Raw genomic sequence first — 17,149 nt, forward strand, 5'->3', positions numbered from 1 at the left:
TGCCTGTCCCAAGTGGTATCTGATCTTCACAAACAGAATTTGGTATTCTGTTTATTTGGAGCCAGCAATCTTAAAACTAAAGAGCTCCCTCACAGGTTAGGTTTGCAACTGCTATTTACTTTTGCAGGAATAAAGACTAGTTAAAAGGATAAACTCAAGATATGATTTTCCCAACTCAACTTTGGCAATTCTATTGAAACCCTAACTGATTTATGGAACATAAAAATGGTTTGGGCTTGCTGTTATCATAAATGTTTATTTTCATCTACCAGAGGGAATAAAAATCTATATAATTAGCAAGAACAAGTATGTTCATGAGGTGACTAAAAATCAACATTGATTCAATGCAAATTTTATATTACTTTGTCAATTATTATGTAGCAGTTTCTTCATCATTTCTATCTATAATTTATTTTGAAATTAATTATTTGGAGAGTTAAATGTTTAAAACAAAAAAAGCAATCTAGGATTTTTAATATGACGACTTTAGTATTCTTGGTGTATTATTGACATACAGTATATGGAAGTCATTTTTATCTAATTTATATTTAGTACAGTAATTTTCCCTCCAAAGAATATAGAATAAGATTCTACTTTGCTTGCAGTGATATTAGAAATAAGAAAAAAGGAAGACAGAAATTTATGTTAATTAGAGCATATTTCCTTGTTAATTTAAAAAGATCTGCTATAATAAAAAGCTTAAGTATGCACGACATAATAAAGCCAGGAGTCCTTTCCTACCTTGCTAACTTGAATAAATGGGTCTTGCTTCTGACTAAAACCATGTATTTAAAGATATTGGAAAGTATGAGATATCCCTGAATTTCAAGCCTCACTGCTTTAGTATACAATTTGGTAAGTCTCTAGAATTTGACCTCAAAGGTCTGAAAATGTCTAATTATCTGTTGACCACTTAATTGTTCACTCGCTACCCTTTCTTCCTACATTATCTGTTGATATGATTTAGCTAATGAACTCTCATTCACTTAGTCAAACACTTAGGAGTGTCAAACTCGATTTCCTTGAGGGCTGCATCAGCGTTGTGTTTGACCTATTCGTCACTCATGTCAGAGGTGCCTATGGTGGCCCAAGAGCTCTGCCAGTGAAAACCAGATGTCCCAGGGTGACCCTGCGGGTCAAATCTAAGCACCCCATGGGCCGATCTGGCTCCTGGGCCTTGAGTTTGATACCTCTGACTTATTCTAATGCAGATGAAACAAAAACACCCTAAGCAAATGAAGTAATCCAGTCCTAAGGTTTAAAACAACAAACAAGCAAACTCATTTACATACTTCTCCTTACATACTGCGGTGGCGGAATGGTTAGAATGCAGTACTATCTACTTCTGCTGACTGCCAGCTGCCTCCAGTTTGGGAATTCAAGTCTCACCAGGCTCAAGATTGACTCAGCCTTCTATGATAGCCTTCTAACTTTCTATGGTTGGTAAAATGAAGATCCAGCTTGTTGGGGCAATATGCTGACTCTGTAAGCCAGTTAGAGAGGGCTGTTAGGCACTGTGAAGCGGTATATACGTCTAAGTGCTATTGCTATTCTCCTTGGAATCTGATGAGGAATTAAAGGATGGGAACCTTCCTAAACTGACTGACTGACTAAAAAGAAGTTCAGTTCATCAAGCTGGATCATTCTTCTATATCTGGGTGGCAATGCTATTAAATGCAACAATTTTGAGCATTGATTTTTTAACACATTCTAAATGTTGAGTTTTATTTTCAACCTTCCATCATGTTTCTGTTGAATATGAATATGAATAAATCTTACATTCCTACAAAGTATATTGCAGTAGCCTTTGCATATGATTACTATTACAATTAATGTATGCTTCTCACTGGAAAGTGCTATAGCCATTTAATGTCCTTGGCAGCCATGCAGTATATAAATTTAATAAATGAATTCCCTATGCACAAAAATGGCAAATCAAGTTGTGGGAGTAGGCCTTGTTGTCTAAAATAACTTTAAATGTGAAAGGGGTATCCAATTTGGAATTTAAGTCAACACAGGACCATTTACGAGGGGGTGCCATGTATGTAATTTGGATTTATCTTAACACCAGGGTTTGATAATATAAGTCCTTAAAGACCTGTCTAGAATGGCTGCTCTCAAAAAGAGAGATCAGACTGACATAGTATACATAGCATGCCTTGTTCTGAAGAAATCCAAGCTGGCAGCAAGCAATTTCCAAGATTAGAAACTGATTGCTTTATAATTTGATCTAACAAATAGTTCCCCAGTTTAGTCTGGCTTCAATAGTTGTTAGAACAATTTACAAAGCAATCTTTCTAGAACTAAAGAAAAGGCTTTTTCTTAACAGCCAGTTGGGCTTGGTGCAACAGCCTTCTACCCCCACTTTTCTACCGGGTTTCCCCGAAAATATGACAGGATCTTATTTTCTTTTTACTTACAAAATGTGGCCCTAGGCTTATTATAGGGGAGGGCTTATTGTTTAGGGGTTGCTGGGCAGCTGCTCCCTTGCGAACTGGCTCCCAAAGAGCCGGGCACAGCCTCAGGGGCGAAGCAGCCATGAGGTGACCAAGCTCACGAGCAACTGCCCGGCAAACACCCTCTCCAGCCAGGCAGAGTGCATTCACTGACCTAGGGGGTGTCCCTAAGGCGCCAAGCCATGTGTCTTACAGAGAGTTCCAGCAGCCAGCCCTCAACCATAGACCGCACTTCTAAAGCAGCCACTGCTGGAAGACTCGGCAGCTGAGTTTTGGAGTTTGGAACCAGAGAAGAAGTTATGCTTGGAGTGTGGTGGGGCTGCTGCTGATGCAGGGAGAGCTGGTCCCGGACATGTTGATGCTAGGAGGCATGCCTGTTGGGAGAGGAGCAGGCGCTCATGCAACCCCCTTTTCCAGCCAGGCAGAGCTCCATGCACTGACCTAGGGGGTATCCCTAAGGTGCCAAGCCGCGAGAGCTGGGGAGTGGGCAGAACACCATGTGGCTTGGCACCTTAGGGATACCCCCTAGGTCAGTGAATGGTGCTCTGCCCGGCTGGAGAGGGGCTTTGCCAGGCAGTTGCTCATGAGTGTGGTCACCTCATGGCTGCTTTGCCCCTGAGGCTATGCCCTGCTCTTCGGGAGCCAGTTCGTAAGGGAGCAGCCATCCGGCAACTCCCCCCTCTGGCCAGGCAGAAGTCCACTCCCCAACCTAGCGGTATCCCGAAGGCACCAAGCAATGTGAGCGCCTTTCCCCCCCGGCTCCTGCAGCTTGGCACCTTCAGGGTACCACTATGTCGGTGAGCGGTGCTCTGCCTGGCTGGAGGGAGAGGTTGTCCAGGGAGTTTATTTTCAGGGTGGGCTTATATTTTTGCCCACGCGAAAAACGTGGCAAGGCTTTAGTTTCAGGACAGGTTGTATTTTGGGGGAAACACGATAAATCTTTATTTAGAACCTCCATAGATAAAATCGTATCAAGTTTAGAAGAATGAAATGCTAGAGCCATGTAATTGTAGGTTAACAATTTAACTTGATGGTGTTCTATAGACATTTGTAGAACCTTAAATGTCTTTATAAAATAATTTTGGTTTGAAATTGGTTTGCAATTTTGGTTGACAATTGCAAAATGCTTTCAGGTTTGCTTATGGAATAATGGTTTATATGTTAAATTAATATTGATTGTATCCCTTTGTATCCATATCCAGGTAACTTCTGGTGGAAGAGCAAATTACTATGTATCTTACAAAAGGGAACCCTTTACTCAGATAAAATTACCCAAATATTCACTACCAAAGGTAAATGTATCTCAACAACTACAAAAATAAGAACAACATATTTGATTATCACAGTATTATACACAAAATAAATTGTTTTGTTACATCTCTATAATATCTATGATTAATAAATTATGGCTAGACTGCTGATATGTGATTCACCATCCAAATACCCGAGAAACCTTGCTTTCTTTAATCTATGCAATAAAATGAGGATGTCTACCAAAGCTTATTGGTTGCATGGCTGATAAGCTGCTTTAATGTTATGCTAATAACATTATAATTTCATTTCATCTTGGCAATGAGCATGCAACTGGTTGATTGTGTTTGAAAACAACTGGACATCAATGGATTCAGTGCATTTGTGATTTTCTATTGAAATAGTCCTATGAGTAGTAATATACCCATAGGAAATGGCATTTTTACTAAAGACATTTGCCTTTGATAGCTCTTCTCTTTACTAAATAAATCTATAGCTAGGAGTTACATTGATAGCGGCTCTAAATTTAAGCATTGGATGTATTAAAAATTGTTCACCTTTGTTACTGGCTGTTACCAAAAAACTAGGCTCAGGCTCAGTGTCTTTGTTAGCTTGACAGCTGTGCTTTGTCTCTTGTAGGCCAAAGGAAACCTTTAGGCTCTGAAGCTACAAATCTTTGAAGAGCAATAAAAATGTGCAAGTGTATAAATAAAAAATGAAGTAGGATGAAACTTCTATAAAGATTCTGGAATCTGTCTTCTTCTTCCCCACTGACCACCCTGCAGCCAATTTAAAATTAAGAAACATACAAATAAGAATACCTGAATGTCATAATTCATTGGCTTGGTCTAATGGAAAATTGTTTAACATCACTCATAACTCATGATCTTTCCCCTGCAGTGGCATAAGGCATGATAATTGCTTTGTGTCCCAAAGGGCAAAGAAATATAAAGATTGGAAGTAATAAGTCTTTTATCTTCCTTAACAGGACATGCATATTATCAGCACAGATGAGAATCAGGTGTTTGCTGCAGTTCAGGAATGGAACCAAAATGAAACATACAACCTCTACATTTCTGATGTTCGTGGAGTCTACTTCACACTAGCCTTGGAGAATGTTAAGAGCAACCGAGGACTAGAAGGGAATGTCATCATTGATCTTTATGAGGTATGCACCCAAAGTCATTATGAGGCAACTTGTCCTCTTATATCCGTAGGGGAATAGCTGAACTCTGAAAGGGCTGCAGTCTCAAAACCCCTTTTTTTCTGTGTTATCAAATCCTAAATTTTCGCTATGCTTATGGATAGCACCTTAGTAGATTCTATCTTTCAGGAACGTCTCACCTGGCATTTCCCCCCCTAACTCACTTGTGAAAGAGATAAGTCTTTTGCAACAGATTATGTCTTTCGGACAATTAAAAGTAAATAATGCAGAAGTTAAAATAATTTCTGTATTGTTACTTCATTATATAGCTTAGCCTTAGAAGCAAGGGAGCAGAGTTTTCAGTTTTTCATCTCCCCACTTCCTAGCCTAATGAGAAGAAGAAAAACCATATTCACAGACACATATATACATCCATATACGTGTATATGTCACCGTGAAAGACCGAAATTGGTGAATGTCGACATTCACCGGTGAATGTTGGTGAATGTCGACATTCACCGGTGAATGTCGACACATACCAATTTCGCTCTTTCACGGTGACATATTGTTACTGTGAAAGTCCAAAATCTCAGCGTAACGCTTTCCTTTGGCTTTTCAATTCGCTGTCCTGGAAACAACTTGTTCTAACCACGCAGGATCGGAGGTTTAAAAAAAAAAAGCCCGTGAATAGAAGACACTTAAAAGGAAGCGAGGAGCCGAGGTATTAGGGTAAGGGTATTAGGGTAAGGGTGTCGAGAGGATAAGGACATACACCAAGCGACTATGTGAATGTCGACATTCACCAGATTTCGGACTTTCATTCACCGGTGAATGTCGACATTCACCAGATTTCGGACTTTCACAGTAACATATATTTATGTACACTTATACACATACAATACAAATCCTTTTCAACATTATACTGTCAGTGACGTGCGGTGAGGTTTATGACTGGTGACGCACTGACACAGTGCTGGGTTTCAAATATTTTTAGACTTGTGGACTTCAACTCCCAGAATTCCACAGCCAGGCATGCTCAGTTCCAATTTAAAGCGACAGCATTTGTTTTTCTCCTTTGCTCCTTCTTTCTTTTTCTTTTTCTTCTCCTTCCCCTCCTTCCTCCCTCTCTCCCTTCCTCCCCCTCTCTCAAACACACACATACACACACACACACACACAGAAGTTGGATTGGACTATCTCTCCTACCCCTTCCCTCTCTCACTCACTCTCAAACAAACCCCTCCACACACAAAAGTTGGATTGGATATCTTTTCCAGTGGCTTGAAAGCAGCTCCTCTGCCATCCCCCCCATTCCCCTGCTGCCTTTCCCAAACACCTCCACCATTGCAAATGCAGCCTGCTGTCTGGGTGGGAAATGCCTGGAACACAATAAAGCCCACCCACCACCTCCTGCTGGCAGGCTGGGAGGAGAGGAGAGGCAGAGAAGCCGGAGGGGAGCCGATCCGAGCCTTCCAAAAGAAAGAGGCTGGGGGGAAGTGTGTGTACTACAGCATGGCTCTTTGCCTGGCTTCTTGCCTCCTCCTGTGGTCTCCTCAGTGCTCGCTTGTGCTCTCCCTCCCCAAGTGTAGTTTGATTGCAGGCGGAGCCACGTTGTCTTTTCAAACTTGTAATCATTGAAGCTGGGCTAGATTTTTATATAGTTTTATCCAGCTGTGTGTGTGTGAGAGAGAAATGAATGGGGGCCTGGGGAGGAAGTCACTACATTTGGGGAGGGAGAGCACCAGTGAGGAGACCACAGGAGGAGGCAGGAAGCCAGGCAAAGAGCCATGCTGTAGCACACACACCGGCCCCACAACATGGCTCTGCCTGCAATCAAACTACTCTTGGGGAGGGAGAGCACAAGCGAGCCAGGGTTCTTCTGGCTCGCTTGTGCCCAAAGGCCTGCACAGCACCAGGGGGATGAAGTTTGAATTCCTCCCCCTCCCTCCAACCCACACGTACCTTTTCCAGCTTTTTTTAACAGTTAAGCAGAGTCATCCATGGTGAGGCAGTAACTAGCTCAGCTTTTTCCTTTTACTTTTTTTTTTCATGATGAGAGTGGTGAGGCTGTGCCTCACTTGCCTCACCTGACTGCACGTCACTGTATACTGTATATTGTTCTCTCTCTCTCTCTCACACACATACACAGAGAGAGAGAGAGAGAGAGACAGAGAGACAGAGAGACAGAGAGAGAGAGAGACAGAGAGAGAGAGAGAGAGACAGAGAGAGAATATATTGTAACTAGGAAAGGAAAGGAAAGGAAAGGAAAGGAAAGGAAAGGAAAGGAAAGGGATGGAAACTGATCATGCTGCCTAAGTATGGAACTAAGCTTTAGTTTCAGGCATTTTTCTAATTTTGAAGGAATGTATATAATATTTTAAATAAACAAATATTTATACTTACAGTACATGTACACACACAAACACACACACACACACACACACAAGAACAGAGGGGAGACTGAGATCTAATCAAGATTTACAACAGCTGGATTTTTTGAAATAAATATCCCTTTCTTTTTATTAGGAGCACAGTTCAGAATCAGAGCTATAGCAGAAACCAGCAATGTCTGTACAATAAAGAAGAATAAAATGGGATTGTGAAATTCCTATGATGCGGGGGCCGGGGGAAGCAAAGGTTTAGGAGTTCTGCTGCCAATCAGGAATTTCTCTGGAGATGAGATTAAAGTTCTCTTATGCGTTCTTAAAAAGCAATTTGTTTTTTGATAGGATATTTTGCACTCACGTCTCTGGTGAATTTCCAAAATAGGTCTCTATCTATAGTTGGGCAATGATGGAAGCCTTTGTGAGAAACATTTGCTGTACTTAAAATTACATTCATTTTCTTTTTTTTTAAAAAAAGCCCTTTTTCTGAGATGTTTTTCATTTTTCTGCCAGTATGAAAGGTAATTCAATGGGTTGATTTGTGGAATAAATTATTATTTTTTCTCTAAGAATGAGCTAAATTGGGGCAAGTTGGTGGAGGGGAAGGATCTAAAAGCAGGCACACCAGTTACATTTCATTTTTGATATTCTTTTATTGGATGTCTGAAAAATTAAATGTAATCCCTGATCCAGTCTTCGCTAACTAGATGTCCTGAAAATACAGGTATTAATAGTGTCAGAACCTCTAGCAATATATTAATGCTTACTATGTAGACTGGGAATTCTGAAAACTGAACACCCAGTATATCTGCAGAGCATCAGGCTGATAAAGGGTGGATTAATTAACTTTGAAACATTTCAAAAATCCAAGAAACTGAGAGTATATAGATTTGAGATTTACCAGAGTGCTGAGAAGCTATTGCAAATGTAAAAGTTCAGGTCACACTGTTTCTTTGGTAGTATTCAAACAAACAATTTAATATCTTATTATTATAACTAACCCTAATCCTAACCCTATAGAATTGGTACAGAACATTTTGGCTTGAGAAAGCTGTATTTGTTTGTTTTGAACAAGAGGGAAGAATGGCCTAGCTTTCCTCCTCTTCCTCAAAATTAATATGCCAGTTAACTATCTCAGCAAGATGAAAAAGGGAATATATATATATTTATTCGTAGCTTTAAAAAAATCACATAAATAGCAAACATTTAGCTATTTTGTTATTTGATTTATGTACAATTCTACTGGCCCCCAAATGACTCATTATCATTGATACTATAAAGTATAATTAAAACATGCCAAAATCCACCACCAATTTTCTTAAATCTTCAACTCTGATTCTTGGGGAATAAACCAGCTCTTTAAAGCAAGTGGAGTCAGGGCCAGGGCCATCCATATCTAAGAAGGAATGCTATTCCATAGCAAAAACACAGCAACAGAGAAGGCATGACCAGAAGAGGGTATTGTTTAAGAGACATGAGTCAAAATATTCTGACCCTATTGGATCTTATTGGATTTGTCACGGTTCCAAGTAGCAGCCCTAATGAAAGAAGACTCTGAGGCTTCAGTTCCCTCAAAATTCCATTTTATTAGAAATGTCATATTGGCACATCTGGGAAAACTCAGGGCCTTGAATTGTACCCAGAAGCCAATTGCTAACCAATTCAGACCATGAGGCAGAAATGTTAAATGGACATATATGTCCATAGCTACTTATCTACTGTATATTTGACCAGCTATAGCTTCTGGGTAGGCTTCAAGGGCATCCCCTTGTAGACCACATTACAGTAGTACAGAAGATACATTCAGAAGATACATACAATCAAAATATGTGTGATAGTGAATAGGGCCTCCTGATATAGGAAATGATGCAATTTGCAGACAATATGGATTTCTTAAAGATTCTCCAAGCCATGGTCCCAATCTGATCTTAGTCATGAATCTAAAAGGCTTCTTGGATTTTATTGTTTTTTGTTTCATTTTACTTTGGGTTTTTTTTTTTTTTGAGAAAGTGTTACCTTATTCAAGACTGGAATAGATGGAAAATCTCTGAATCCAGATTTCAAAATCTACAGTCCTTTCAATGGTAGTTTCCAGAGGAATAAACTTATCTGGTAGCTTAGATGTGTGCCGCTTAAAACCTACAGTCAGTTATGAAGGGAAATAACTAAAAATTCATATTGTTTGCAGTTTTGACTGTAGTGCATGAGCTACAAAAAAAATGGGCTCTGCTCAAGTCAGCATCCAGCTATGTTATTGACCTGATCCTGCTTCTACTGCTTGCATCTTTATGGCAACCAGTTCTCCCAGCATTTAAACTCCAAGATCAGAAACATCCCAGACACAATTGCTATATCCGCAGCCACTAAGTGAAAGAATTACCATTACCAACTAAATTACACTTGTTGTAACCAGGGGCGGGTTCTGGCTTCTTCTACCGGGATGCGCTTTGCATGAGCACTTGCTTTATGCACACTATGCGCACATGCACAGTAGGTAAAAACGCTTATGTGCATGTGCAGAAGCAAAAAACAAGATGGTGGTGCCTACACCACCACACATAGAACTGGTTCCGGGGCGTGGCCAGCATAGTAACTACCTACTCAGCCAAAGCGATCCGAACCGGTAGGAACCCATCTCTGATTGTAAACCATTCTGCAATCAACAACAAGCAGATGATCAGTAGTATCTTAAGTCTCAGTAACATTTTCCCCTTTAAATATTAGGATATTTTTGCATATTTTTGCAATTTTGTGAACATTGCATAAATATTTCAGGATTGAGTATATTAGCTCCTAACTAGAAGGATAATGACTTTATATAAGACTTCTATGTTTCCTTTAATTTAAATGATTTTTAAAATTTCATTACTGGCTGAAACAGCAATATTTCAATGTAGTTCTCACAATTCCATTTTTTTCTGCATAAAATACCATCTGTGTCTCCAATCTACGTTGCAATATGTTAAAAATTGTTCCATTTCTGGAATTCTCATTCTTCAGTTCATATTCATATTTACCTGAAGAATCCTAAAGAATGCATTATCCAAGTGCATCACTCTTCTTCTGAACAGAATGGTGACATGGGAGCATATGAAAACATGTGCAATCATTCTGATATTGTATTGCCAAATTAAACAGTGACCTGCCTTTATACAATTAGCTGTTCAGTTGATTGTGGCCATCACTAAAAAAAGGGCTATCTTCCCTGGCTACTAGATCAAAGACTTGCAGATGTGCACCTACAGACTGATGCACCGTTCAGTCACATATATATTAATCTCTTCTCCTTAGTTTTCTCTCAGCAATTTTGAATACTATTTCTTGGAGTAACACAAATATTTGCAATCCTAGAAACTCTGCTTTTATGACTTCTCACTGCAGTAAAAGGCATGATTTTCAGCAGATTCCTTGTCATGTATTTTGAGAGCTAGGAAAATCTACAGAGTAGTCTGGCTGCCAGCAGTGTGACTCAGTTTGACTGCAGGGTCCCATGTCAAGCTGTAGGTCAAATCGTGACTAGCTATAAGCTGATGGCATAGTCCAGTATCTGATTTTTTAAAAATATAAACAATGCTGCATTTCAATGCTTAGATGACCTAGATATTTGAACATAGATCTTTTTAATATTTAAATTTTATTGTGTTTTACACAATATCTGGTTTATATAGAAGTGTTAATATATAGCACTATGATATGTATGATATGCCAAACACTATATATACAAATAAATCAGCAGGGAAAAGGGAAAAGTATCTTCTTTCCCTTTAAATCTGACTAAGGTTGCTTGTTTTTCATTGTTAATGGTGGTAAGTCCCGTAATCATCTGATTCATGATAAATAGATGGTATATTTTCTCCTTCTTAAAACCAGGGATGCATTCCCTCTTGATCATTATGATCAACTGTTAGTCAATTGTGCAAGAACATCTGAGGTTTCATGGACAGTGCTTTTCATATAAACACTTTCATGCAGTCTGTGATCCTTACTTTGGTTAATTCTGGATTAGATGGAGTTTGAGGTAATGCAATAGAGATGTATTTCTGAATTAATTGGCTTCAGACTATGGATTATGTAAAGCTTTTAATTTTATTTAGCAAGTTTCCTGAATGAAATGGTTTTCCATTAAAATATATTACCAAGAAAAAATGAGTCCATTGACATTCCTTTCTAATTTTATTTTTAAAAATTACATATGATTTCTATATGACCTGAAAATGTTCTTGCTAGAGTACAGATATTTCTCATTGTCTGCCAGATGGTTATATTGACATTTATATGCTCACAATGGATAGAAAGCCACTCTTTAAATAATGGATGTATTATATACATTTATTTCTTGATTTGCTTGTTTAGCTCCCAAAGTTTTGAATTTTTCTGATAACACTGATTGTGCAACATGGAACATCCAATGGACATTTTCATTTTGGAAAATAGATCTCAGAAAATAAATAAGAAAGTGTTTAGTTGCTTATGTTGAATACATTTGCTTTAAGCAATTCTTTAGACTTTTAATATATGCTTATGCACCACTTAGTTATGTCTTGTCTTTACCTAATCATGCAATATGGTTTTTCATTTCTTATCATTTTTCCTAGGTAGCAGGGATCAAAGGCATATTGCTGGCTAACAAGAAAGTAGAAGACCAAATAAAAACATTCATCACCTATAACAAAGGAAGAGACTGGCGTTTGCTAAAAGCTCCAGATTCTGACCTCAGAGGGGACCCAATTCACTGTATACTGGTCAGTGATTGAAAATTTACAAGCTCTAATTTTGGGGTCAATTTCCCAAGCCCAAATAGAAAATGTATTGATGTCTATGGAATACTTCCTTGAAATTCAACCCTGCATAGTTAATGGTTCCCTGTTCTCCACAAAAAAATATTCAGGGAAACATTATGAACATTTAATAACAGGCTGTGAATTTACTTTACATTGTATTGCTTTCTACAGAAGGAGGGCCTGGAAAGATTATTATTTAATTATGCAGTGATGTTTCCAACTATAGAAAGCAAAGTGATTTAGTAATTTTACTTTTCTAAAGTCAAACCAGAAACAAATCATACCATATGGTCTGAACTATTATCTGCCATTGCAACTGAAAATCCATGAAAAGAAAACTCTTGAATAATACTGGGTGTCTAGAAAGTTTCTGGAGAAGATGATTTTCATAACTATTTCCATAATATGTACAATACAGAAACCAGAACACCTTTCATGCTACTGTCAGGTGGAAACCCACATAAGCAGCAATAATAATTTAATTTTGGAAATAAATTGTTGGTGTTCGTTTTGTTGGTGGGGATAATTATATTTTTGAATGAAGAACATTTGAACTTTGATACCAAAAGGATAGATTAGTCTATATCCTTAAGGTCGATTTATCAACAGCTGTGTATACAATTTCTCCATTCTTTCAGCCTTTCTGTTCCTTGCACTTACATTTGCAAGTCCCTGAAAACCCTTACACTTCAGGCAGCATTTCAAGCAAAGAGACAGTCCCTGGACTTCTGGTTGCTACAGGTAAATAAAATGGCTTTATTTAGTTCTTCCTGTTCTTTTCAAATATATGCCTGCTTCCCAAGCACACCTGATAGAATAATGTTAGCTGCATTTGGACATTCTGAGCAATGTACAGCTATAGGTAGAGCTTTGTTTATTTATTCATTATTTATTTAATTATTGAGTGCCTTCAAGTCTGATTTGTTTTTTGTTTACTTTTGGTGACAATCTGGATAGCACCCTGGAGTTTTCTGGAAAGATTTTAGAAGTTTTTTTTCCAGGGCATCCTTTCTAGGGTTGAGAGAGAGTGACTGGCCCAATGTCATCAAGTTGGCTTTATGCCTGCAGCAGGACTACAATGCATCATCTCCAATCTTTATATGGCTGCATTTCCAGACTATTTAATTCACTCATACACACATACATTAACTCACTCACTCACTGTTGATATTTTCTCCAAACTTTCTGTCTGAATACCAAGAGGGTCTTTCCCCAGCCTATCCATAACGGGAGTTCTGTCGAATCTATTCTACAAATAGCTATTATAAATGCACTATGTAGCAATAAAGTTTGAAGTGTGGACAATTTTGTCACCCAAGTATGAAAAGTCCAGCCTATAAAGATGTTCTTGGTACCTATTTCACATTATTTTGGTCCCAAGTTATGACGATTTATTCTGGGTATTTTAATCTGAAAAATCTTTAGACTGCTGTATTTTTAACTGCTAGCTGATTGGTTTTGGTCTATATTTCAGAGTTTTGTTTATTTTTTGCTATTCATATTCCTGGAATATAATCTACAATGAGAAAGCCTCAGAAATGAAAGTTACTAAATTTTATCAGAATTGGGTCACTAATAAGGAAATATTAAGTCCTGAGTATTAATTGGCTCCAGTTTCAAAGATACAGCTTCAGATCAAAATTACATCAAAATAATTCAAAATTAAAAGGGATGTTCAATTAGGCTCCATAACCTTTCTGAAAAATGTGATATGAGAATGGTGCCACAATAATCATTATAAATTTATCTTTCTATTGATACCGATAACATAACTTTCCATTCATTTATTGGTTTTTCATGTAACATTTTCATGCTTTTTGCATGAAAAACTGACAAGCTCTAAGGTCAGATTAAATGACAAGGTTCCATCTTTATTGGGGAAAAATCTTTTTGGCTTTTCTCTTATGAACTGCAGTAAGATTTCCCCCTGGGGAGATTCCAGCAGGAATCAGCGAGCATGGACTGCAAGTGTAAGAAAAGAATTTTCAGTGACATGTTTGCACCAAGTGCTTTAAAGGACCCAAGGAAATTTCCACATGTTTTTAATAGTCATCTGCCTTGCTATTCTCAAAATGAAGATAAATTTATAAATTTCCATATGGTACCATTTTCATTGTTTTACCATACTTTGTCGAGAAGTTACGAGTCATCATGGTCATTAGACACCTTCCTCCCTTGTAGGCATATATACACTTGCCTGTGTATAAATCTTTATTGTGAAACATCTTGAAAACTTTAGCCAACCAGCACCTTTATCGCCTGTTTTCTAATTCATGTAATCAAAATATGTAAAATTAACATATTTTATCTCAGAGGCCGATAATTTCCCAAAATTTATGAAATAGCATCAATCCATGCATCAGACTGACCCTTATATGCACTCCTCCACACTATTGTACTGCTACTTTGGCCTATTGGCTTGCATTGACTTCATACTAAAACAGAAGTGATATATTGAAACCTGGAGGTAAATCCTGGAAAAGGGATGTGTACCACCAGAGATAATAAAAAAAGCATTGAAAACAACCAGGTGTTTGTGCAAATGTTGGATATATTGAAACAATATATTTTATATACCACTATATCTAATCTAGACTATCATGATTTCTTTTGAGTCTGGCAATTTAAAGAATATGGGGGGGGGGCGCGGAATCTGTCCCTCAGACTGTTATTCAGTAGCATAGTTTCTTGGAAACACCACCATGTTACTGTATATTCTATTGAACCAAAGAAGGACTGCTGTGGTGTAATGCACCCCTTATCTTAAGCAATGGTCCATTTAAACTTTGTACTGGGGTTGTTATGGTTGGGAAATGGAGTGATTGGCAACCACTGTGTATACTTCTGGACATTTCCTTACAATAAAGCTGCATGGCGATAGCAATAGTTGTACAGTACACATGACTGGAACTTAATGAGTTATTACTCATAATTGATGGACTGTTTCTTCCCTTATCAAAAAGAAGTTGAGAACACTTAGTTGTCATGTATTTGATGTTCTGTGCTTTTCAATAAAGCCTATCTTTAACTGATCACATGATTCTAATAACAGCCTGTTATTATATTAAATGCCAGCAGTGCCTGGCCTTGATAATTAACCTCATATCCATCACAGCACCTGTATATCTCGCAGTTACCTGCTCACACTATGCTCTCTCATCAGGGTAGCCATCATCAACCAGCTTGATGCAGGGTACTCAGCATGTTTCATTCAGCAAGAGATGTCCAAGGTTACAAAAAATTGTTGAATTGTTGTCACTATAGATAACTTGTATTTATACCTTGGCATGTGTTCTGTAATTTCCCAGAAATGTCAGACAGCTGGCATATTGCTGTTTATAGGAGCTCAGCTATTATCCTATTACATTCACGCGCACAATAAATTTGTATATGGCTGTTACATGCTGAGGCTTAAAGTGTAAACAAGTTTCTTTGACTAGATTGGCCAGCGACAAGGTAATAGTACATAGCTCAAACTGAAAAGTAGCAATGGGTTGATAAAATGACAAATTTTTCAGACCAACTAGTATTACCAGATTGGCTTTCTAATATGATATTTTCTGGATGGAGATGCATTATATAACTGTAGTATATTATGTTATATAATTATATAACTAGGATTAGTTAATGGCAGGTGGGGTAAGGCAGTTATAGAATGAATTCCACTTGATAAAAAGCGTCCGCAAAAGAGATCTAAAATAAGATGGAGCAATGAGATCAGCAAATATGATGTCCAACTAGCAAAAGTAAGCTCAAGACCTCATTGATTGGAAACATGGAAAAGAAGCCTTCATCCTGCAGTAGATAGACAATGATGATGATAACTAGGATTATCTATTGTCCATGTTTCCCTTGTACCAATAATCTATATAAAAAAGACAAAGATAGTTACAAGCTACAGAGTTCTCTATATAGTACAAACTTGTTAGATTTGACATATAGAGAGAAAATTGGAATCGATTTAAATTATGTGTTTATTGAAATCTAATCCTATGAATTACGAAAATACACCCCCTCCCCCCTGTAATTTGATCAACAATCATAGCTGGATTAAATTTCGAAAAAGAACTTGTCCTTGCACTCATCCATTTGGTATGTTTTTTTTCTAATCAAGAAAACTTTGCCCTTTGCTTATGAAGATGGGCAGAAGTTAACATTAGAAAGAACTCCTTGTCTACATATGTAGAAACAAGACTGCTGATTCTAAGGAGAAAATTTTGGTTGTCTAAATTCTATGTGCAATGTGGTATTTCTTACAGGGGTGCAAAAGGGATTGTACACCTGAAAACACCATCAAAATTATTAGTAGACTCAACTGAACAGACATTTTTAGACAGTTATTAAAATAAAATACTTGGTATGTATCATAAATAAGCTTCTCTTTGCATAATTTATAAAGTATAAGTGTGCCTTCTTTATTCAAGAATTCCAGAGGGAAAAGGTTAAAAGGTTAGTGATATTTTTTATAAAGCAATCACTAAATTAGTAATGAAATCCATAATGAACATGTCTAACAGAACTCTTATTTACTAGGAATCAATTTTCTCTCTAAATAAGAACATGTTTGATGGAGGTATGGCAGAAATTCAGACTCACAGTGAATGAATTGCTTACTGCTTACTACCTATAATGGCCTATTTTTTTAAAAAAAGCAGATTTAAAAATGGCATTCTTAAGAAAGATGTGAAGATGTGTGTGTATGTATGTGTGTGTGTGTGTTTGTATGTGTGTGTGTTTTGAAGTTGGAGATGTGATTACACCAACCCAAATATAAAGAACATCTCAAATACATGGTCTCTAAGATATCCATATCAGGAACACAGTGGCTCAGTGGCTAAGACACTGAGCTTGTCGATCAGAAAGGTCGGCCATTCAGTGGTTTGAATCCCTAGTGTTGCAAAATGGAGTGAGCTCCCATTACTTGTTCTAGCTTTTGCCAACCTAGCAATTTGAAAGCACGTAAAAAATGCAAATAGAAAAATAGGGACCACTTTGGTGGGAAGGTAACAGCGTTCCATACACCTTTGGCACTTAGTCATGCTGGACCATGGAGATGTCTTTGCACAGCACTGGCTCTTTAGTTTTAAAACAGAGATGAGCACCACCCCCTAGAGTTGGGAATGAGTAGCACAT

General features: G+C 37.8%; 1 protein-coding gene across 1 annotated transcript in view; it reads left to right on the forward strand.

Moving 5' to 3' along the window:
• Positions 1–17,149, forward strand: part of SORCS3 (sortilin related VPS10 domain containing receptor 3) — a 541,760-nt gene that overhangs the window by 434,202 nt on the left and 90,409 nt on the right. Inside the window, exons 8-11 of the mRNA XM_081954063.1 lie at positions 3,659–3,748; positions 4,696–4,875; positions 11,831–11,977; positions 12,655–12,757. Of these exons, the coding sequence (XP_081810189.1) occupies positions 3,659–3,748; positions 4,696–4,875; positions 11,831–11,977; positions 12,655–12,757 (520 nt within the window). The remainder of the gene's footprint in view (positions 1–3,658; positions 3,749–4,695; positions 4,876–11,830; positions 11,978–12,654; positions 12,758–17,149) is intronic.

The sequence above is a fragment of the Natrix helvetica genome (genome assembly GCF_964273705.1).
Source record: "Natrix helvetica genome assembly, chromosome: 5".
Taxonomy (NCBI): Eukaryota; Metazoa; Chordata; class Lepidosauria; order Squamata; family Natricidae; genus Natrix; species Natrix helvetica.